General features: G+C 54.8%; 1 protein-coding gene across 5 annotated transcripts; it reads left to right on the top strand.

The window, feature by feature from the left end:
* The first annotated feature begins 1 nt into the window (after position 1).
* PNPLA6 (patatin like domain 6, lysophospholipase) lies at positions 2-21,704 on the top strand. Of its 5 annotated transcripts, none has more exons than XM_019667631.1 (34): positions 2-98; positions 1,287-1,355; positions 1,711-1,798; positions 1,966-2,048; positions 2,219-2,316; positions 3,980-4,120; positions 4,205-4,364; positions 4,716-4,796; positions 5,032-5,160; positions 5,562-5,642; positions 5,729-5,888; positions 6,218-6,301; positions 6,605-6,714; positions 6,810-6,977; positions 7,065-7,142; positions 11,334-11,539; positions 11,754-11,885; positions 11,966-12,089; positions 12,506-12,619; positions 12,846-12,921; positions 14,593-14,733; positions 14,954-15,017; positions 15,293-15,461; positions 15,649-15,831; positions 15,991-16,109; positions 16,314-16,470; positions 16,751-16,867; positions 16,959-17,028; positions 17,470-17,586; positions 19,522-19,823; positions 20,678-20,794; positions 20,984-21,080; positions 21,191-21,300; positions 21,423-21,704. In XM_019667631.1, exons 2-34 carry the CDS (start codon positions 1,329-1,331, stop codon positions 21,495-21,497), a joined length of 3,978 nt encoding a protein of 1,325 aa, XP_019523176.1. In that variant the 5' UTR covers positions 2-98; positions 1,287-1,328; the 3' UTR covers positions 21,498-21,704. The 5 variants fall into 5 exon arrangements, with proteins under 5 accessions (XP_019523176.1, XP_019523175.1, XP_019523177.1 ...); XM_019667630.1 differs by having other exon boundaries at positions 1,272-1,355; XM_019667632.1 differs by lacking the exon at positions 2-98 and having other exon boundaries at positions 1,223-1,355.
* The last annotated feature ends 635 nt before the right edge of the window (positions 21,705-22,339 follow it).

Genomic DNA, 22,339 nt, shown 5'->3' with positions numbered 1-22,339 from the left:
TGCCTCCTGTAGCGAATAATTTAAAGGGACCGCGCCTGAGGCGCAGGGCGGCACCCTAGTGGTGTTGGCGCAGAGTGGACCCCGGCTGCGGCCTCTGGGTGAGTCCGGGTTTCCGTGGTCTCCGAAAGGGCCTCCCTTCGGGGTCGTTAGCGAACCCTCGGCTTTCCCAAGATCTGTCCACCGCCATTCCCGGTAGCCCCCGACTTTTTGATGCTCCCTTCCCCCCAGTTCCTGGCAGGTGTTTCCGCACCAGTAGCCAGGTACGCCCTAGGGTGGAAGGAGACTAGCTCCCCATCAATTTTCCAGGTAATGTATCAAGGGCCCAGTGACGCCCCCAATATTTTTATGAATACTCCAGCGGTGCTAGAAACATCCTCCGTCTCCCAGAAAAGGCCCAGTAATATTCCAGTATCTTCAAACGAGCCCGGAAGCCCTCCCTAGGCCCGCGCTCATGCTCGAACGACCCCAAGGACATGCCCACCCAAGCTCCCGGTTTTCCAAAGTAATTATCCCGAATTCCTCACAATGTAACTATCCAGTGCCCCTGTAGTTCCAGCGTCCCCGGTTACCTCGCCCAGCAATGGCGCCAGAGTCGTTCCCGGAGCTCCAGTGATGTTCCACACTGTGGAATCCACACTGTCCCCATAACTTTACTATTAAGTGACAGTAAACCTCCAGCATCAACCAGTAACACTTTGCGAGCCCACCCCACCCTGAGCGTCCCAGGACCCTTCTGAGACCTTGACATCCCCCCAGGACCCCTTGTGTGGGAGCTCCCGGTAGCATTCCCACGCTTCCCAGCACCTGGGTCTTCCCTGGGGCAAGCTTGAGCCGGGAGCCAGGCATCTCCCCGACCTGGTGGCTTAAGGCTTCAGTTTTCCTGGGGTGGGGCTTCCAATTTTCGCGGGGAGTACGGGGGGTGGGACCTAGGGTCGGTGGGTCAACTCCGCAGGGTATGAGGGAGCCGTGCCCTTAGGAACCCGTGCGCTGGCTGCTGACTAGGTGCCCCGCCGACTGCCCTTTGGCCCCAGGGTGGGGTTTGGACAGGTAAAGTGTCTGGTCGGCGCGGTGCGTAGGTGAAGGGAGCTAGGCGAGGAGCCAGGGACTCACCTCACTCCCTAGCCTGAACCCCGAGGCTAATTTGCCCTACCCTCCTGCGCCGCAGCGCCCCTCTAACTGCCCCCCCGCCCACGCAGCGAGCAAGAAGGTGGGCAAAGCTTGCAAAAGGGGAGGGGCGGGCCCAGAGTAAAGACTTGCACGGCCTTCTCCAGCTTCTTGATTCCCAGGGCTTTGGGCTACCAGACCTGCCGCCCAGTCTGAAGCAGCTGATGGAGGCGCCGCTACAAACAGGAATGGTAAGAGTTGCGGGGAGCGGGGAGGGGGTGTTGTGTGGCGCGGCGGGTACTACAACTCCCGACGTGCTCAGCGCGCAACGTCGCGGTCCCGCGAGAACCCGGCTGCTTCTGTTCAGGCGGAACTACGCTTCCCGGCGTGCACCGCGGGACGCCGAGGCGCAGGGACGAGTTGCGCCCCCCGGGAGGGAACCGCGCTGTCCTATTCTGCGGATGGGGACACCGAAGCCGGGGGCGCCTGTGGCTTTCTTAGGGGCGGACGTGGCGCAGTGGAATGGAGACCGGCATGTCTTGTCCCGGTGGGGAGGGCTTGGCGGGGCGGGTATGCGATGCGCAGCCAGTGCCGTTCATCCCGCAGGTGCTGGGAGTGATGATAGGGGCCGGAGTCGCAGTGCTTGTCACGGCCGTGCTCATTCTCCTGCTGGTGCGGAGGCTTCGAGTGCCGAGTGAGGACCCAGAGGGCCCCTCTGGGGAGGCTGCGGGATGGGGAGCTGAAATGCCCGGTCCCTGAGGCAGTGGAGATGGGAGTTGCTGGAGTCTGCACGCAGTGTCCCCATCTCTGGCCGCGTGGAGTCCGCGTAGAGCTCAGATTGCCTCTCTCCCTTATCCCCAGAAACCCCAGCCCCGGATGGCCCGCGGTATCGATTCCGGAAGAGGGACAAAGTGCTTTTCTATGGCCGGAAGATTATGCGGAAGGTGAGTCTAGGAGCCCCTGGGACTCCCGCTGACCACACAGGCCCCGCCCTTTACCTAGTTACACCGCGAAGTAAACACCTTCTCCTTGATTAAGGACCTCTGGATCTGTCCCCCCTCTTCCCTAGGGTCTGAACTGGCAGTTGACCCATTCTCCCCCTTAATTTTCCTAGGTGTCACAATCAACTTCCTCCCTGGTGGATACCTCCATCTGCACCACTTCCCGGCCTCGCATGAAGAAGAAACTCAAGATGCTTAACATCGCCAAGAAGTAAGGTTGTGTTGGGTGTACCTGGAGCTGGGGGCTATCTCAGCAGCCTTTTGAGTGATCAGTCTACACTGAAGGATGTATCTTGCAGTTCTTGGAACCCCATGCACTGTTTTGGGAGTCATCTCACATCAAAGAGGTTATCTCAGAACTCCTGCACACCAGACAGGCTGTCTCTGGGGTCTCTGTCCCCTAAGGGCTATCTCAGTGATGTTTCCCTACCAGTGGCATGCCTCCCTGGGCTATCTATAAGCTATTTGCTTTTCAGTCAATATCTCAGACACCTTGCTGAACATTTAGGGGTCTACATCAGGGGTATCCATGTAGGCTATTTCATGGGTCTCCTCACAAAAGAGGTGCCTCATTGGAGTTAGCTCAGGTGTTTCTGTGACCAGCTGGAATGGCTATCTCTAGTTTCTGTTCTCCAGGGGTTATCTCAGCAATCTCTGTATCAGAAAACATCTCTCTATGTCTCCTACCTTGGAGTTCTTCCCACACTAAAGAGGGATTTCTATTCCCTAGGAGTGATCTCAAGAGGGTTTTTGCATGAAAAACGTAAGAAGGACTTCTTAGAGGTGCCTGTCATCAACAAAGGGCTCCCTCAACTTCTCTCATGAAGTCTGTCTCAAGGGTGTCTTCACACTAAGGTGACATTCCAGGGCTGTCCATGATTTAACAGATGTTAATCACACAGCTTTCTGTGACTTGAGAAGAAGGGCTGTCTCTAGTTCTCCACGATCAGTTGAGGAGGCACCCTGATGTTGCCATGACTGTCGGAGGGCTCTCTCAGCAGCCTGTGACCTGGGGAAGGGCTAGCCCAAGAACCTCCCTGTTCAGAAGAGAAGCTATATCTGGATTTCTCCATATCATGGAGTTTAACTCAGGAAACTGCCCATACTAGAGAGTCTATCTTAAGCATCTTGTGACCATTGCAGGGGGTATCACAGTAGTATCTGTGATTTTCAGGGAAGGGCTCTCCCAAGTATATGAATAGTAGAGAGGCTATATATATCTGGGTTCTCTACATATAGTGAAGGATATCGCCGGAGTCTGTGTGACCATCAAAGGGGTTATCTTAGGGTTCTCTGAGACTTGGGAAAAAGGGCTCTTAGGGACCTTATGAAGATTGGAGAGTTCGTGTCTGAGGTCTCCTCATATAATGGAAGCTACCCCAGGGATCTGCCTATATTAGAGAGGCTATTTTAGGATTCTAGTCTGTGATTACTGGAATGACTGTGTCTGGGTCCCATAACAAACAGGTGATTTTCCTGGAGTTTGCCTATGTCTTGGAAGCTGTGTCAGGGGTCTAACATCTCTGGGCGCTTTCGCTAGTGGAGGGACAATCTCAGAATTTTACATCAGGGGTAAGCAAGTTTTTTCTGTATAGGGCTGGGTAGTAAACATCTTAGGCTGTGCAGGCCACATACAACTCTGCTTTAACTCCTCAGCTCTGCTGTTGTAAGCAGCTCCAGACAACACATACATGAAAGAATGTGCCTGTGTGCCAATAAAACTTTATTTACAAAGAGAAGTGGTGGGCCTGATTTGGCCAGTAGGCCAGAGTTTGCTGACCCTTGTTCTGTATGTCCCTGGAGAAGGACTATGTGGCGATCTCAGGTCTGTCTGAGCCCTCTCCCTGCTCCCACCTGCACCCTTCTCTCACCAGGATCCTGCGTATCCAGAAAGAGGCACCAACGCTGCAGCGGAAGGAGCCCCCGCCAGCGGTGCTTGAGGCTGACCTGACGGAGGGTGACCTGGCTAACTCCCACCTGCCCTCCGAGGTGCTCTACATGCTCAAGAACGTCCGGTGAGTGTCGGGGTGCAGGTGGGGGTGCTGCAGAGCTGGGGACTGATCTGACCTGCATTCCTTCTCCCCCATCCCACCCAACAGGGTGCTGGGCCACTTCGAGAAGCCACTCTTTCTGGAGCTCTGCCGGCACATGATCTTCCAGCGGCTCAGCCAGGGTGACTACGTCTTCCGGCCAGGCCAGCCAGATGCCAGCATCTATGTGGTGCAAGATGGACTGCTGGAGCTCTGCCTGCCAGGGCCTGTGAGTGGGCTGCCCGCGGGGGTACCGCAGGGAGATGGGCAGTGGTGCAGCGGCCACTGGGGATAGGCACTGCTATTGGTCAGTAGGGTTGGTGGTCTTTTGAGATGTGCAGACAGGAGTCAGGAACAGATGCCCAAGGGTATCTGGGGTGGTCTACTCAGTCAGTGGTTGCAGTTAGTTATGGACAGGACATAATGGGTGCTGGTCAGAAGGCTTGTAGGGTCAGGGATCGGGGCATCAGTGATTACTGGGTGGGTGAGTGTGAGGGCTAGTGGCATGGCCAGGGGTGGAATGCTGTTTGGCAGGGTGGGGGCAGTCCTGGTCACTGGCCCTCCTACCCTCGTGTTACAGGATGGGAAGGAGTGTGTGGTGAAAGAAGTGGTCCCTGGGGACAGCGTCAACAGCCTTCTGAGCATCCTGGATGTCATCACCGTGAGTGACTGGTTTGGTGTGGGGGGGAGGGCAAGGAGGCTAGGCTACATTCAGTGGTTCAGTGGACTGGGCTGGAGAGGGCCCCTGAAGCGGGGGGGGGGCACCCAATTTCTGATATATCCCTGATGCTGTCAGTGGTCTCTCAAGTTATTGGTGTCAGGAAGGGTTGGGGAGCAGTGAGGGGGCTCACACAACGCCTGACCTTGATTCTCCTCATGCCCCCCCACACCTCCAGGGTCACCAGCACCCCCAGCGTACTGTGTCTGCTCGGGCAGCCCGAGACTCCACGGTGCTGCGGCTGCCAGTGGAGGCCTTCTCCGCCGTTTTCACCAAGTACCCTGAGAGCCTGGTGCGGGTGGTACAGGTCAGTGGGCCTTCCAACTCCCTCCATAGACCCCCACCCATCACAGGCACCTGTGGGCTGGGACCCAGCAGACACTCAAGCTTATGGGCCCTGAGCAGCCAGACCTCCCCTGGCTGCCCGACTCCTCCCATTAGCTGCCTTGGTCCATCTCCCCAGGCTTCTGCCACCTCTTTGTGAGGTTCTCCCTGGCTCCTCTCTGGCCTTGCTCATCCCTTAGTGTTCCTTACCTTGGCCTTTGTCCTGCCGCACCTCTTTCTCCCCATCCACGGCCCCACCCCCTTAATGCTTGGTCCCTGATTTCTCTAGCTCTTGCTACCCTGCCTCTTACCCCTTGCTCCCTGGCCCAGCCTCTCTTCTGGCCCCTCCCCTGATAATGCTTCCTGCTGCCCACCTACCTGCAGATCATCATGGTGAGGCTGCAGCGGGTCACCTTCCTGGCGCTTCACAACTATTTGGGTCTGACCAATGAACTCTTCAGCCACGTGAGTTTCATGCAGAGCTTGGGGCTGGAAGGGTGGGGTGGTGCATGCCCCCTAAGACATGCCACAACAGTGCTCTCTGCCCCCAGGAGATCCAGCCCCTGCGCCTCTTCCCCAGCCCAGGCCTCCCTGCCCGTACCAGCCCCGTGCGAGGCTCCAAGCGCGTGCTGACCTCGGCAACTGAGGAGCCCAGGGAGGCCCCTGGCCGGCCACCTGACCCCACTGGGGCCCCTCTGCCTGGACCTACAGGTACCCAAGATGACCCATGCCTGGGACCTAGGGACCCAAGGCTGGCCCAGCCTAGTCTGCTAGAAAGCCCATGGGAGCTCTTCTCCCATTCCTTTCTCAGTTCTCCAGAGCCTCAAGCCTGACTTTGGCCCCCTAGGGGCCCCTTAGCTAGGTACCCAGGTCTGGCCCCTGTCTGGTCCCCCAGGGACCCCTGGCCTCAGACACATGGACCCATTGGAATTGCTTTTCCTTGTTTCCCAGTCCCCAGGGACTCTGAGTTTGCCCTTCCCCTGTCCCCCCTCAGCTCCCCACCCCCTAGTCCTAAGGGCCTAAACACATGTCTCTGCCAGGGGACCCGGTGAAGCCCACATCTCTGGAAGCTCCCTCGGCCCCCCTGCTGAGCCGCTGTATCTCCATGCCGGTGGACATCTCAGGTTTGGAGCCCTGGGTGGGGAAGGGGTTGGCCATCAAGCTTCTGTGTTGGAATGTAGGCTAACCAGTTTAATTTTTCTTCTTTGTGAAATGGGAACATTGGCAGAACTTTCTCTTGATTTTTTTGTGGGTGCTCATTGAAATGGTACCCTTCCAATGATGGTGAGAAGGATTCCAAGGGAGAGTGCAGCTATTGATTAGTCATGTCTGCACGGATATGACATTTAGCACATAAGAAGTGGTTGTTTAGACTGCAGTTGTGGTCACTCTCATGTATTACTTTTATTGCCCCCTGCCCACTGCAGGTTTGCAGGGAGGCCCCCGCTCAGACTTTGACATGGCATACGAACGTGGCCGGATCTCTGTGTCTCTGCAAGAAGAGGCCTCATGGGGACCCCAGGCAGCCCCTGTTCGGGTAAGGCCCTGTCCTTTCTGTCCTTTCCCTGGTGGAGTCCCCTGAAGAGGAAAGTTGAGTGGGAACAGGGAGGTTACAAGCCCTGCCCCACACAGACCCCCACTCAGGAGCTCCGGGAGCAGCCGGCAGGCGCCTGCGAGTATAGCTACTGTGAGGATGAATCAGCCACCGGCGGCTGCCCCTTCGGGCCCTACCAGGGCCGCCAGACCAGCAGCATCTTTGAGGCAGCGAAGCGGGAGCTGGCCAAGCTGATGCGGATTGAGGTGGGCAGCCACGGCCCAGGGGCTAGGGGACAAGGTGGAGGGTGGGGAGGCCTGGCTGGACCAGTCTCAAACCCCCTTCCTCCCCAGGACCCCTCCCTCCTGAACAGCCGAGTCTTGCTACATCATGCCAAAGCCGGCACAATCATCGCCCGCCAGGGGGACCAGGTGAGGCTGGCCTATGATATCTAACTGTACAACTGTGACCCAAACCTCTCTCTGACCTCTGATCCTTGACCTTTGACCCTACATGTAGACCTTTCAGTATATGATTTCCCAACCCCTGAATCTCGGATCCTAGAACTGACCCCCAGGCCACACACCCATGTCCTCTGGACCACTTGACCTTTCAGCTACAACCTCTGAACTGAACTTTTACCCTTGGACTCCATCCCCTAGATCTCTCTCACCTGCCCTGGCCTTTTCTGCAACCTCTATTTTCTTTTTTTAAAGATTTTATTGGGGAAGGGGAACAGCCAAGTTGGTGTCCTTCAGTCTTAGTTATGGAGGGCACAGCTAGCTCAGCTCCAAGTCCAGTCGCCATCTGGCCACCCGTCGGCAGCTCATGGCCGCTCAGCTCCAGGTGCCGTGTTCAATCTTAGTTGCGGGTGAGCGTAGTCCACCATCCCATGCAGGAGTCTAACTGGAAACCTTGTTGCTAAGAGCGTATGCTCTAACCATTGATCCATCCGGCCACCTGTTGGCAGCTCGCGGCTGCTCAGCTCAAGGTGCTGTGTTCAATCTTAGTTGCAGGTGGTCATAACCCACTATCTCATGCGGGAGTCGAACCAGCAACCTTGTTGTTAGGAGCACGTGCTCTCTCCAGCTGAGCCATCCTGCCACCTGTTGGCAGCTCATCAGCAGCTCAGCTTGGGCGCAGCTCACTGGTCCATGTGGGAAGCAAACCAGCGACTCTGCTGCTCAGAGCTCGTGCTCTTAACCAACTGAACCACTTGGCCAGCCCCGCAACCTCTGTTTTCTTATCTTTCAATTCTATAATACACCCTAGTGTTCTAACTTCTAATCCTGGGCCCCTGCTGGGGTGGGCACTTAATAAATGTGTACAAATTGGAACATGGACCCGGAGGCCATGAACCAGCCCCCAAAGCTGGACTTCAATGCTGCTGGTAGCACCCAGGAGGTGTAGGAGACTCCACCCCATGAACCCCTGTGGGGAGACAGATCTGGCCATGATCTCAGTCAGGAACCACAGAGGAGGAAGGTTCTGGAGGGAAAGGCCAGAGTTGACAGCTGGACTCTGCTAACTCCCTGTGTAACCTTGGGTGAGTCATCTAGAAAGTTCTCTACTTCCTCATCTGTGGAATGGGAGTAATAACAGCAACAACCCACTAACATTAAAGAGGAAATAGTTCTGAGCTGCCTAAAGGTTTGCAAGGGAAACAGGCCTAGGGGAGGGGTGGAGCAGCACTTGAGGGGACACGGAAACAACATAGGCACTGAGACTGCAGCACTGCTTGGGGGTGGAGTGCCTGGTGACCCACCTATTAGCTGGGGTATTGATATATCCTTTGGTCAGCTGATTCAGCTGTCGCCTGGAGCTGCTCGTTGCAGGGGTGAACTTCTTTCTGCAAAGCAAGTTGGGTGAGGCTTTAGCCAGCTGTTTGTGGTTTATTGGGGACAGGCTGAGGAAGTGTGGCCCCACAGTGGCTCTTGGGGAGCCACTGAACCTTGCTTATCTGGGAGACCCTGTTCAGCTCAACCCAGCCAGGCTAGTCTGCAGCCACTCAAGGCTTCTCGGGGTGAGCATGACTTTGTTAGGGACTTGACTGTGCTGTGCCTCCCTCTGAAACTTTACACTGATGGTTTTGTACCGGGGACATTTTTGCCCGCCAGGGTAGGTTTGGCAATGTGGAGACATTTCTGATTTGGGAGGGTGCTACTGGCATCTAATGGGTAGAGGCCGGGGATGCCAGAATGCACAGTACAGCCTGGCATAACAGAATTATCCAGCCTAAAATGTCAGTAGTGCCAACATTGAGAAACTGCTTTACACAAGTATTTCCCAATGTGTTTCATGGAATACTTGTATCACAAACAATATTTTGACAACCTCCATTGTCAAAGAGGTTTGGAAAATGCTGGTGGTTTTATCCCTTGGTGGAAGTTCCCAGTGAATATTATTAAGTGTATTCAAGGCTCTGAGAAGTCCTGCAATAAAGAAATTTGCTTCCCAGTATGATGGCAAATGGCAGCCTAGTATTAGTAACTCCCATTCATATCCCAAACACAGTGTGGAAATTCTTAGAGGTTCCAGCATGTGTGTATGTCTCCTGGGGCTGTGCAGTGTTTTGCACTCACTGGGGCTTTGTGGGGTGCCAGACAGGTTCCTCTGGTGGGTGAGGAAGGAATCGACATATCTGGGCAGTTTCAGTTCCTTGTTTATAAAAGGGTGGAGCAGAGAGGTGTCTGACTGTGCAGGCTAACCTGAGAGGAAAGGGGCACCTATTCGTATGGAGTGTATGCTGTGTCCCAGACCCTGTGCTGCCTGCTGCAGAGGCAGGAAACACCAGGTCCCTACTGCCCTTGGGGAGTCCACAGTTCTGATGATCATTACACGCAAAGGATTACACTATTCTTGTAAAATCGTATGTGCTTAGTGCATAGAATGTAAGATGTTCTCAGCTCCACAAAATCTGGGCTTAGGCAGGGCAGCATTTCTGAGGAAGTTACCTCCAGCTTAGGAGGAAGGCTGGTGAGAAATTAACTAGGTTCAAGGGGAGGAAAGAGCATTCTAGGCAGAGGGAACAGCTTGTCTCAATATCCGGTGGTGGGAAGAAAGGCGCTGATTTCTAGGAGACAAGTCAACAGGGATGGAGTGGGACAAGGGAACCAGGAGCAAAGGGGATTTTTGTGTGTGTGTGTGATAGTTTTATTGAGACGTAATTCGCATACTATGCAATCTACTCATTTAAATAGTACAATTCAGTGGGTTTTAGTACATTCCGAGTTGTGCAACTGTCACCGCTGTCAATTTTAGGACATTTTCTTCACCTTGAAAAGAAACCCCATACCCTTTAGCTACCAATCTCCTATCTCTTAACCCCATCCCACCTCACCCCAGCCCTAAGCAACTACTAATCTGTTTCTATAGATTTGCCTGTTCTGGACATTTCACATAAATGTGTGGCCTTGTGTCTGGCTTCTCTCATTGAGCATCATGGTTTCAATTTCCATCCACATTATAGCGAGTGTCAGTGCTTCACTCCTTTTTTATGGCTGAATAATATTTCATTGTGTGGATATTTAGCATTTTGCTTATCCATTCCCGTTGTTGGACATTTGGGTTGCTTCCACCTTTTGGTAGAAACAGCATTATGTGTAATCCTACTATTTGTGTACAAATTTCTGTGCGGACCCATATATTTTAATTTCTGTTTGGTTTATACCTAGGAGTCAAATTACTGGGTCATGTGGCAGCTCTACTTTTAACTCTGAGTACCGTTTTCCAAAGTGGCTGCACCATTTCACATTTCCACCAGCAGTGTATGAGGGTTCTGATTTCTCCACATCCTAACACTTTTTGATCCTAGCCCTCCTATTGGGTGTGAATTGGTGTCTCATTATGGTTTTGATTTGCATTTCCCCTATAATTTGTGATTTTTAGTATCTTTTCATGTGCTTATTGGCCATTGGAGAAGAGTCTATTCAGATCTTTTGCCCATTTTTAAATTGGGTTATTTGTCTTTTTTATTATTGAGTTGTAAGGTTTCTGTATATATTCTGGATTCAAGACCATTAGCAGATAATATGATTTGCAAATATTTTTCCCCATACTGTTGGTTGTCCTTTCACTTTCTTAATAGTGTCCTTTGAAGCTCAAAAGCTTTTGTTTTTAATAAAGTCCAATTTATTTTTTATTTTGTTGCTTGTACTTTTGGTGTCATATTGAAGAATCCATTGCCAAATTCAAGGTCATGTAGGTGGACCCCCCCCCTATATTTCCTTCGAATAGTTTTATAGTTTTAGCTCTTACATTCATATCCTTGGTCCATTTTGATATGGTGAAAGGTGAGGGTCCAACTTTATTCTTCCATGTGGCTATCCAGTTGCCTGCATGAGCAAAAAGGATTTAAGCTCAGCCATGTCCTGGTAGCCAGTCCTTGCAGCCTCTTGTTGGCTGTGTTGGAAAGAATTCCTGGGCTTTAATATAAGCTCAAAGTTTGGTGATCCATTAGCAATGTCTGCTTTGGGTACTGAATAATATTGAGATACATATGCTGCTCAGCTGAGCTATGCAAAGCTTTCACTCCCTCCTCCAATGCTTCCTTTTGAGTGCATTGACCTGAGTTGAGAGTGGGGTGTTTGTCCGTGCCCATCTCTTGGCCACTGCCCCCACAGGATGTGAGCCTGCACTTCGTGCTGTGGGGCTGCCTGCATGTCTACCAGCGCATGATCGACAAAGCCGAGGACGTATGCCTGTTCGTGGCACAGCCCGGGGAGTTGGTTGGGCAGCTGGCGGTGCTCACTGGCGAGCCCCTCATCTTCACTCTGCGAGCCCAGCGCGACTGCACCTTCCTGCGGATCTCCAAGTCTGACTTCTATGAGTATGACTGGGCCCCATGTTGGAGTGGGAGTGGCGCTTAGAGGGCCCTGACCCAACTCCATTCTGCCATGGGAGAGGCCATCCCTCTGGACGGCTTACACCTTAACAGGGCAACTTTGAACCCTTCCAGTCCCATCCAACTCCAGATCATCACCAGCCCTATTCACTTCCTAAGGGAAGTTCCAGGCCCATGCACCCCCGCCCTTTGTCTACAGGATCATGCGCGCACAGCCTAGTGTGGTGCTGAGCGCCGCGCACACAGTGGCTGCGAGGATGTCGCCCTTCGTGCGTCAGATGGACTTTGCCATTGACTGGACGGCAGTGGAGGCGGGACGCGCGCTGTACAGGTGAAGCCCCCACCCCACCTCGACGCTCAGGCCCTGCCTAGGTCCTTGCCTGACCCTGTATGACCCGCCCCCTACTCCAGGCAGGGCGACCGCTCCGACTGCACCTACATTGTGCTCAATGGGCGGCTGCGCAGCGTCATCCAACGTGGCAGCGGCAAGAAGGAGCTGGTGGGAGAGTACGGCCGCGGGGATCTCATCGGTGTGGTGAGCGCGGCTCCACCCACTTAACCTCTGCTATCTCCCAGTCCAGTTTTTCTCTCCGCCCCCAACATACACATATTCCCGGGGAACGCAGCCCCGAACCTTTGACCTCGCCCATTCCACTTTTCCTAGCTTCTTTCTGTGGGGTGGGGAGGGGGAGCCTTGTCGGGGTGGTCACTCTGATCTGACCCCTTCCTAGACCTCACTCTGTTACAAGAGGGAACCCCCTCCCGGGTGGATCCCTGTCTCTCCCTCTTCCTGGAGCTCTAATGGGCAGCGAGGCTTGGTTCCCTCCACCCTGTCTTGGGGGACTCTGGATAGACCGGTACCTCCTACTATCTGCACCGATTGTTGGCCTCCCCCTTACTTATCCCGGGCCTCGGCCCCAAGCAGCCCTGGTTATGCACACGGTCCCCCAGGTGGAGGCGCTGACACGACAGCCGCGCGCCACCACAGTGCACGCGGTGCGCGACACGGAGCTGGCCAAACTCCCTGAGGGCACCCTGGGCCACATCAAACGACGATACCCCCAGGTGTGGCTCTTGGCATGTGGGCTGGTTTCCTAATGGAGGCGGGGCTGATGGAAGTCTGGGCGGGGCCCCAGAGGGGACAGGGCCTAATTTATGGAGGTGGGGCCCTAGGGAGGAGGCAAAATGAAGGCGGGGCTCTTGGAGGTGGCGCCCAGATAACGGGAGGAAAGGTAAGGCTCGCACAGCTGCCCCTCGAGTTTCACTGGCCTGCTGACCTCCAACGCTCCAGGTCGTAACCCGCCTCATCCATCTGCTGAGCCAGAAAATTCTGGGGAATTTGCAGCAGCTTCAAGGACCTTTCCCAGGTGAGAGCCGGCCGGTGCCCAGGAATGCTGGGGAATGTAGTCCGACGCTTAGTACATGCTGGGAGAGGGAAGCCCTGAACTGGGCGTGGCTTGAAGCCGGAAGTGGGATCTGAGATCCGGTGCGTGCTGTGTGATGGAGTTGGTGTTCCTTGGCATGCCGGGAAATGGAGTGTTAGACCCAGGGCATGCTTGTTTATGAAATCTGAAGTATCAGTCGTGTTGGGGGGCGGAGTCTTTAGGGGTGAGCTTTGTTCTGAGCGTCAGGATTTCCTGAGGAATGCTATGGAGTCCGCATCCTAGACCAGAGTGTGCTGGGAAATGGAGTTCATGGAGCGGTGTTTGGGGCCCAGGACATGTTGGGAAGTGATTTCTGAACTCACCTGTTTCCGTGTGTGCTGGGAAGTGTGGTTTTCCCTGTCTTGGCGCATATTGGGAGGTGTAGTTTCTATGAGCTAGGACTCACTGGGAAATGGAGTCGGATTCGAGGCGTGCAGAAATAAGGGCTTGAGATTGGCAGTCTCTAAGCCCCTTTTCCCCCAGGGGCTTCTGACACCTGGCTCCCCCGGGGAGGTGTCCGTGGCAGTGGTGGTGGTGAGCAGTGGTGAAGAACCACCTCATATCCAGCGTCTTTCCCTGACATTTTCCCTGACATTTCCCTGACATTCCCCACAGTTTTGCACCGTATATACAAATGTCCTATTCATTCCCTCTTGGCTGCCCTGGCCACCCTTGATGTGATGCTTGGGCATCCGTTGGGGCAGGGATGTTAAAATCTTGGATTCCTGAGAATATTTCTGTTAATGCTCCACAGGAAAGGAATTTTCCAGTGTGCACCTAGTATGTGCTAGGCACTAGTTGGGGCACAGGGGTGGGAGAGTGCACAAGGCAGACAAGGCCCCTAAAGGTGCTTACAGCCTGGCAGGCAAGACGTCAGATAAGTCCTGTGAAGAAAACAAAACAGGTCTTGATGGAGGGTGGCTCGCAGAGGAAGGGAGGGAGGCTTTTCAGAGGACAATGAGCTGACACTTGATAAACAAGATGAGACTGGACATTGAAGAGAATTTCAAAAACTCTGCACACAGGGTTTGGTGGTTTTGAAACACTTTAAGGAGGAAAGTGAGCGACAGGGAGAAACAAGACCGGGGCAAGTCACATAGGGGCTGGGGGCATGGAAAGGCATTGGAGCCTATTCAGACTGTTATGGGAAACAGCTGGAGGAGAGGAGGCAATGAGAGGTTCGCACAAGAAATGGAGGTTAATGGGGGTCTAGGATGTTAGGGGAGAATCTGGGAAGCAATAGATAGGCCAGAAATATATTTGTTTCTGCCCAGTTTGGTGTTCAAGTCCCTTCAGTGGACAGGCACCCAGGTCAGAATAGGGTGGGGCACCAATAGGTCCACGCAGGCACAGTGGGGAATTGGAATGGTTGTAGAGTTGTTTAATGGATGTCATTGAGGACAGTAGGGCCAAAATTGAAGGTTGGATGTCTAGGTCTTATCAAGAGAGGAGATGGTGTGAGGCTGTGGGTCCAGGACTGAGCTCATGACCTTCACTATGGCTCCATTAAGCCTCAGTGAGGGACGAGAGGCGGGGATTTCTGAGGAGGAGGAAGAGGGTCTCCCTCTCAATACAGAACTGCACAGCAGGTCTCATCCTTTGCGGTCTCAACAGGCTCGGGGCTAGGTGTCCCCCATCACTCGGAGCTCACCAACCCAGCCAGCAACCTGGCAACGGTGGCAGTCCTGCCTGTGTGTGCTGAGGTGCCCATGGTGGCCTTCATGCTGGAGTTGCAACATGCTTTGCAAGCCATCGGTCAGTTGGGAGAAGGGGCGTGGGTGAGGGCTGGTCACTGGTCTGTGGGGTAGGGCACATATGGGTGGGGCATTGGCCAAGGAGTGAAGTGACCCGGTGGGTCCGAGGGGAGTGGGGCAGGTCGGGACCACAAGAGTAGGGGGTGAGGGTATTCTGTCCTGAGAGAAGCCCCAGCTCTGTTAACTTGGGTTCCTAACCCCCCTTCCTCACCCATCCTCAGGCCCTACACTCCTCCTCAACAGCGACATCATCCGGGCACGCCTGGGGGCCTCTGCGCTGGACAGGTGTGTGTTGGGGTACAGGGGGTTGGGGGGCTCAAGGGATGAGCTTGAAGGTTAGGATTCTTTCAGATCCTGTTCCAGTTCCAGGCTGTGAACCAAGGAGCATGCTTCTCACCCATCCAGTCAGTGGGGTGAATTCGCCTCTGGAGGGCATGTGTTGTGGGAGCCTGGGTGTCTAAGTCCCCTCCCCCCCAGCAGTGGAGCTATTGTGGTCTGGGGGTGTGCAACTCCTGACCAGCCCCAGGATGACACTCCCCCACCCCCCACCCCAACCCCAGCATCCAAGAATTCCGGCTGTCAGGGTGGCTGGCTCAGCAGGAGGACACCCATCGCATCGTGCTCTACCAGACAGACTCGTCACTGACACCCTGGACCGTGCGCTGCCTGCGCCAGGCCGACTGCATCCTCATTGTGGGCCTGGGCGACCAGGAGCCCACGCTGGGCCAGGTCCGCAGACCATGCACAGTGACCCCTCCCCTGGGCTCCACCCCCTGCCCTCCAGTGCCTGCTCCAGGCCACGTGCACCCACACCATGGGGCTAGGTGATGCCCTAGGGTTCCAAGCTCGTCCAGGTGTGTTGGGCGGGGAGGAAATGACCGGAGATTGGTGACATCCGCCCTCTGCTCCCTTGCAGCTGGAGCAAATGTTAGAGAACACCGCAGTTCGTGCCCTCAAGCAGTTGGTCCTACTGCACCGTGAGGAGGGCCCAGGCCCCACACGCACAGTGGAGTGGCTCAACATGCGCAGCTGGTGCTCTGGGCACCTGCACCTGCGCTGTCCCCGCCGCCTCTTCTCGCGCCGCAGCCCTGCCAAGCTGGTAAGGGCAGGATCCAAAGAAAAGCCCCTTTCCAGACCTTTCTGAGGTGTGGCTACTGGAAGGGCATCGTTTAGGGACCTGTGGGGATGGGGTCATTGAGGTCCAAATGCACCTCTTACACCCCCATCATCATGGGTCATCTCTCTCTTCCCATCCCAGCATGAGCTGTACGAGAAGGTTTTCTCGAGGCGTGCGGACCGGCACAGTGATTTCTCCCGCCTGGCGCGCGTGCTCACAGGCAACACCATTGCTCTGGTGTTGGGCGGGGGCGGAGCCAGGTGAGGGGGTGGGGCCAGTGCAGGTAGAGGCGGGGCCAGGGTGCCTGTAGGGTGGAGCTTAATCTGAGGGGGGGGGGGGTAGATTCCCATAGGGGCGGAGTTGGCACCTTGTTCCTGGCCAGGGCGGTGATAGGAGAAGGGACTTTACTGGAGACAGGTCCTAGGGGATTCTCAGTTGGTAACCAGGTCTTCTCCCCCTTGCAGGGGCTGCTCGCACATTGGGGTGCTGAAGGCATTAGAGGAAGCCGGGGTTCCTGTCGACCTAGTGGGTGGCACGTCCATCGGCTCCTTCATTGGGGCCCTGTATGCTGAGGAACGAAGCGCCAGCCGTACTAAGCAGCGGGCCCGGGAGTGGGCCAAGGTGTGTGTTGGGTTGGCCTCACACCAGGAGAAACCTGATCCCAGAGGTGCTTCCGGGCTTCTCCTTATCTTTTCCTGACTTAATTTGTGGACCTTTATAGAGATATATCCAGGATTTTAGATGACCCCCTGTGAGACCCCCCACACCCCCTGCCCGCTACCCTCTCCCCATAGTGACCCTAGTCCCCAACTCCCAGCTTAAGCAATCAGCATCCTTAGTGACCACCTTGTTAGTGACCCAGTGACTCCTATTTGACCCTAGCTGTCTCCCTTGCCCCTAGAGCATGACTTCTGTACTGGAGCCTGTGCTAGACCTCACCTACCCCGTCACGTCGATGTTCACGGGGTCAGCCTTCAACCGCAGCATCCATCGAGTCTTCCAGGACAAGCAGATTGAAGTGTGTGTCCCCCTCACTCTGGCCCACTCAGCCCCTGCCCCTCCCCACAGGAGTCCCCTCTCCACCCCCACCTTGCTTCCTATTCCCATAGGACCTGTGGCTGCCGTACTTCAATGTGACTACGGACATCACCGCCTCGGCCATGCGTGTCCACAAAGATGGTGGGTGCCCCGGCTGGCCCCACAACAACCACTGTGACTACGTGGGGAGGGGGCACAGGGAGGGCAGCTGAGCTTCTGGGACACTGTTAACATGAGTGACCATCCGCCCTGACCTGATTGCCGAGCACTAACCATCACCCACTAATGCCCCAGAGGTCCCAGGTATGTCTGTCCTCAGGGGTGGGGTCTAGGAGACTAGTTGGGCACCTCACGCCCTCACGCCGTCCCCGCAGGCTGCGTGTGGCGCTACGTCCGGGCCAGTGCCTCCTACTGCCCCTACCTGCCCCCACTCTGCGACCCCAAGGACGGGCACCTGCTGGTGGACGGGTGCTATGTCAACAACGTGCCAGGTCAGCGGGCCCATCAGGCTGGCTGGGCCTCTGAGCGTGTCTGAGAGTGTCTGTGCGTGTCTGTGTCTGTGTCTGTGTGTCCGCTGGGCAGGCTCCCTGTGGCGATACGTGCGTGCCAGCATGACGCTCTCGGGCTACCTGCCCCCGCTGTGCGACCCGAAGGACGGGCACCTCCTCATGGACGGCGGCTACATCAACAACCTGCCAGGCAAGTGGCTGCCCGCCCACTCACGTGCACACACGCACAAAGGCAAACACACGAGCTGGTGGGCCCAACACAGGCGCACACAGACAGGTGCATGGGAGGAAACACAAGCAAGCAGACCTGTGCAGGAGCATGTACACACATACGCACACTACGAGCAGGTATGTACGTGTGCCCATGGACAGGAATGTGTACAGGTGAAAAGTGTACTCATGTGCTAAGATGTAAACAGATGCATACAGACACGCATGCACACAGCAAGGAACGTGGGAATAGAACAGGACAGCTTTATGTGTGCACAGCAGTGACATATGTGCTCATACACACATTCTCGCAGATGCGCACCTGACAGGTAGGGTACTTACACATGTGCTCACGGTCAGACACATGTGCACTGACACATGTGCTGGTAAAATAGGGCACATGTCCTCACATGCCAGTTTATCCACACTCACCTTGCACATTGTATAAAATGTGCATGAGTCTACACACGAAGACAGGTGGGGCACCTACGAGACCTAGTTAAGCTTTCACGCCCACTAACCTTTGTGCAGTTGAGAGGGGGTGGGTTTGCAACTTACAATTTTATATGCCCAGAAGTGTGTGTACACAAGTAGACTTATACACTAGCTGCACACACACACTTGCAGTCTCGTAGACCAGGGGTTGGCAAACGAAGCTCTGCAGGCCAAATCCGGCTTGCAGCCTGATTTTGTAAATACAGTTTTATTGACATACAGCCACACCCAGTCATTTACTCGTCTGTGGCTGCTTTTTCACCACAGTGGCCGAGTTGAGTAGTTGTGATAGAGACCTTGTGGCCCACAAAGCCAAAATTATTTGCTCTCTAGGCCTTTCCAGAAAAAGTTTTCCAACTCCTATATAGGTGCTCTGTCCATATACATGCACTAACACAACCACACACATGCGTGGCTGTACAAACCCATGCATGGACAGGCACACAAAGAAACAGACATTGATTCTAGGTGCACAAGGACTGAAATGAATACAGACAGGTCCAGGGATGTGTAGAGAGATGCATGCACACCGAGAGGTGTGTCTCTTCACAAACACACATGGACAGGAGATGCACACAGATGACAGGGACACATGCAGATGCACACAGACACGTGGACATGGGCACGTGTACCCAGACATACAAACAAACTGATGAGGGAAACTGATGGCAAAGTCTGACAGAGACTCCGTGTCTTTCTGAGCTGGGCCTGGCTGTAGGATCCTGTCCGTCCCCTAAGGTCCCCCATACCCACCCAGGGACCCTCAGTGGGCCACATGGACCCACAGACATACCTGCTGGGCCATCACCCCCACTCACCGACTCTGTCCTGCTTTCCTGAATCTCATTGTTCCTATTATTGGTGCTCTATCCCTTGTCACAGCCCCGAGGTCCCTCTTGCCACCCGGATTCTCTCCTTCCATGTCTCTGACGCCTGATATCTCTTTTTCCCCCCAATCTCCTGCTGCCTCTGTTCCACTGCGTTTCTCTGTGGCTCTGTGTCCCGCTGTCTTTACTTCCACATTTCTCTATTTTTTCACTCATCAGTCTCCCTGTATCTCTTTGTCTCCCTGTGTCTTTGATCCCTCTCTCTCTGTCTCCTGGTGTCTTTATGACTCTGTCTCTCTGCATCTCTCTTTCCACATCTATTTTCATGTCTTTTTCTTCAGCAACTTCTGCCTCTCTTCTACCTCTATCTTCTCCATTCCTCTGGCCGTGGTTCCCCACCTAAAAGCTCCAACATCTGACCCCACTTTCTTGATGTCATTGGCATCAATTTCCATGCCATTTGCATACCAGCATGTTGTTCGCATGGGTTTTTTTGTGTGACCATTTGCATGATGGTGTCTGTGGGACTGGGTTGAACTTCCCTGCCCGGGCCTTGGTGGGGAGCCTCCTGCTGACCCCTCTGGGCCCCACAGCGGACATCGCCCGCAGCATGGGTTCCAAGACGGTCATTGCCATTGATGTGGGGAGCCAGGATGAGACTGACCTCAGCACCTATGGGGACAGCCTGTCTGGTTGGTGGCTGTTATGGAAGCGGCTAAACCCCTGGGCAGACAAGATCAAGGTTCCAGACATGGCCGAGATCCAGTCTCGCCTGGCGTATGTGTCCTGTGTGCGGCAGCTGGAGATTGTCAAGTCCAGCTCCTACTGCGAGTACCTGCGCCCCCCCATTGACTGCTTCAAGACTATGGACTTCGGGAAGTTCGACCAGATCTATGTGAGCAAGTGGGAGCAGCCTGGTGCCAATGTGGGGGCCTGGCAAAGCTTGACTACTGAAAGCCCAGAACAACATGAAGGGAAGGGTTCTAGGGCTCCATTCCCAAATGGGATCTGTGGGGAATAGAACAGTAATCGATTAATGATGTCTGAGGTGGGTGTGACCAGGGGATGTGGCGGGCTGCCCATGTGCTTTGCATGAACTAAGTTTCTTATGTGCCAGCCACACTGCCTGGAGCACTGTGTAGACATTTCTAATGCTTTTTCTGCATTGGTGGGAATGAGACTAGTGATCAACTAGTAACATCTGCCACAAGTCTGGGAGAGGGATGGAGCAGTGTATACGTCATGTGCCACTGACCCTGAAAAATGTGCTATAACCCATGCCTACTGAAATTGATCACTAGCTGCTGCCCAGAGCCCCAAGTAAAAATGATGCCCTTTCTAGGCTCACTGGGAAAGTGTGCCCTGATGGATTAGTGATGTCTGCTGTGGGCGTGGGAGGTGGCAATATTCATGAATGTACCACATATTTGGAGAACTTGAGATAAGCTTGCCCACCACCATCTTGTGTCATTTGGTGCTTGGCACAGTGCATGGGGCTAAGTGGGAAAGAATGTGGAATGATTAGTGATGTCCGGCAGGGGCACAGGATGGGAGACATGGGGACAGGTGTGCTATATATGGCAGATTCTGAAATAGGATTAGTCTCAAATGCCCCCCAGAGTATCAAGCTTTTGAGAAACCAGGGAAGGAGCAGGCAAAGTGGAAATAAGCAGAGAGGACGAGTCAGAGAAGAACATCGGGGGTGGGGGTTGCAGGCATGACTGGCCCCAGCCCCATTGCTTCCTGCAGGATGTGGGCTACCAGTATGGGAAGGCCGTGTTCGGGGGCTGGACCCGGGGCGACGTCATTGAAAAGATGCTCACAGACCGGCGGTCTGCCGACCTCATTGAGAGTCGCCGTGCAGACGTAAGCCTGGGACTCACCCAGTTCCTCTGGGTCTCCCCCAAGCCCCAAATAATCCTAAACCTCCCTGGGTTTCACTGAGCCCCCCCAACCAGAGTTCCCCCCAGGATCTCAGCCCCCAAAACACCACCAATCCTCTGACACTCCAGGACCCTGTGCACCCCGGAGACCCTCACCCATGCCGCCCCACAGGTGCTGGCCTTCCCCAGCTCTGGCTTCACCGACTTGGCAGAGATCGTGTCTCGGATTGAGCCCCCCACCAGCTATGTGTCTGACGGCTGTGCTGATGGTGAGGGGCTGAGGGTACCCCCCCGGAGGCTAGGGCTGGGCCTGGGGTTTGGGATATGGCTGGAGATGTCAGACCAGCTCATGTCCCTTCACTTCCTCACTGAATTCCAGGTGAGGAATCAGATTGTCTGACAGAATATGAGGAGGACGTAGGGCCTGACTGCTCTCGGGATGAAGGTGGCTCTCCTGAGGGTGCCAGCCCCAGCACTGCCTCCGAGATGGTGAGAGCAGGCGGCCTGGGGCCTCTACGATGTGGGGTGACATGGCAGACGTTTACTGAGTGATGTATACCGGGATCCTGTGCTGTGTGACATGCGTGTGTGTGACACCTCTGTCCCTACAGGAGGAGGAGAAGTCAATTCTCAGGCACCGACGCTGTCTGCCGCAGGACCCTCCCAGTTCAGCTGTGGACACCTGAGGACCTGCAGAGGGATCCTCCCTAGGGCTGGGCCCTGTGGGGTTGGCTCACTCCCCCTCTGCCTGCTGCTATGCCTGTGACCCTCTGGGTCCCCTGGCTTCCCAGGGCCCACACACTGAACTGCTGCACCCCCAAGGGGTGGGGCAGCACTGCACTGATGACCCTTGAACAGTCATTCTTAATAAATCTTCCCCTTTTAGAACTGAACTAGTGTCATCTTTGGGTTCGGGGGGCACCTCGCCCTACCGTTCATGCTCAGGATGGCTGGGGCTGGAGCTTGTCACAATGACCCATGTACCCAGCCATAGGCCGAGCTCCCCACACTCCTGAGTGCCGTCCCAAAGTTCACCTGTAGTCTCACTCAGTGCTGATTCCAGGCCACAAGGCTTCCAAGTTCTGGGTGCCCATCCTGGCACCCCTCATTTTCCCTACGAGGTTCCCACAGCCTCTCCCCTTGGACTGGTCCTACCGTATGCAGGTACTCCATGTTTTCTGTATGTTTTTACTATGTGCACTGCTGAGTGGTTCCTGAAAGACACCCCATGCATATGCATACATACACATATACTCACAGGCACAGGCTCCAGAACTTTACTCTCACAGGCTCCCAGGCATTGCCCCTACTATGTGCTCAGCTGAGGTCACACAGAGCCAGTCCCTGCTGTGCACCGAGACCTGTCCCCCAGGGCGCTTGCTCACTGTCCTGGTGTGTCAGTCAAGATCTTAGACTGGAGCCAAACTGCCTGGCCTCTTACCAGTGGCCCCAGGCTCATGACAAAAGCTCTTTGAGCCTCAGCTGCTTCACCTGTGAGTGGAGATGCTAATAGTACCTGCCCCATCAG

The sequence above is a fragment of the Hipposideros armiger genome, unplaced genomic scaffold (assembly GCF_001890085.2).
Source record: "Hipposideros armiger isolate ML-2016 unplaced genomic scaffold, ASM189008v1 scaffold_502, whole genome shotgun sequence".
NCBI lineage: Eukaryota > Metazoa > Chordata > Mammalia > Chiroptera > Hipposideridae > Hipposideros > Hipposideros armiger.
The sequence above is the reverse complement of the archived record's forward strand: the minus strand, read 5'-3'. Positions and strand labels throughout refer to the sequence as shown.

Coding starts and splice junctions, on each gene's coding strand:
- PNPLA6 (XM_019667631.1), top strand. CDS start 1,329: ATGGAGGCGCCGCTACAAACAGGAATG. Junction 4,365..4,715: donor AGCTCTGCCTGCCAGGGCCT/GTGAGTGGGCTG, acceptor CTCGTGTTACAG/GATGGGAAGGAGTGTGTGGT. Junction 19,824..20,677: donor GGAAGTTCGACCAGATCTAT/GTGAGCAAGTGG, acceptor TGCTTCCTGCAG/GATGTGGGCTACCAGTATGG.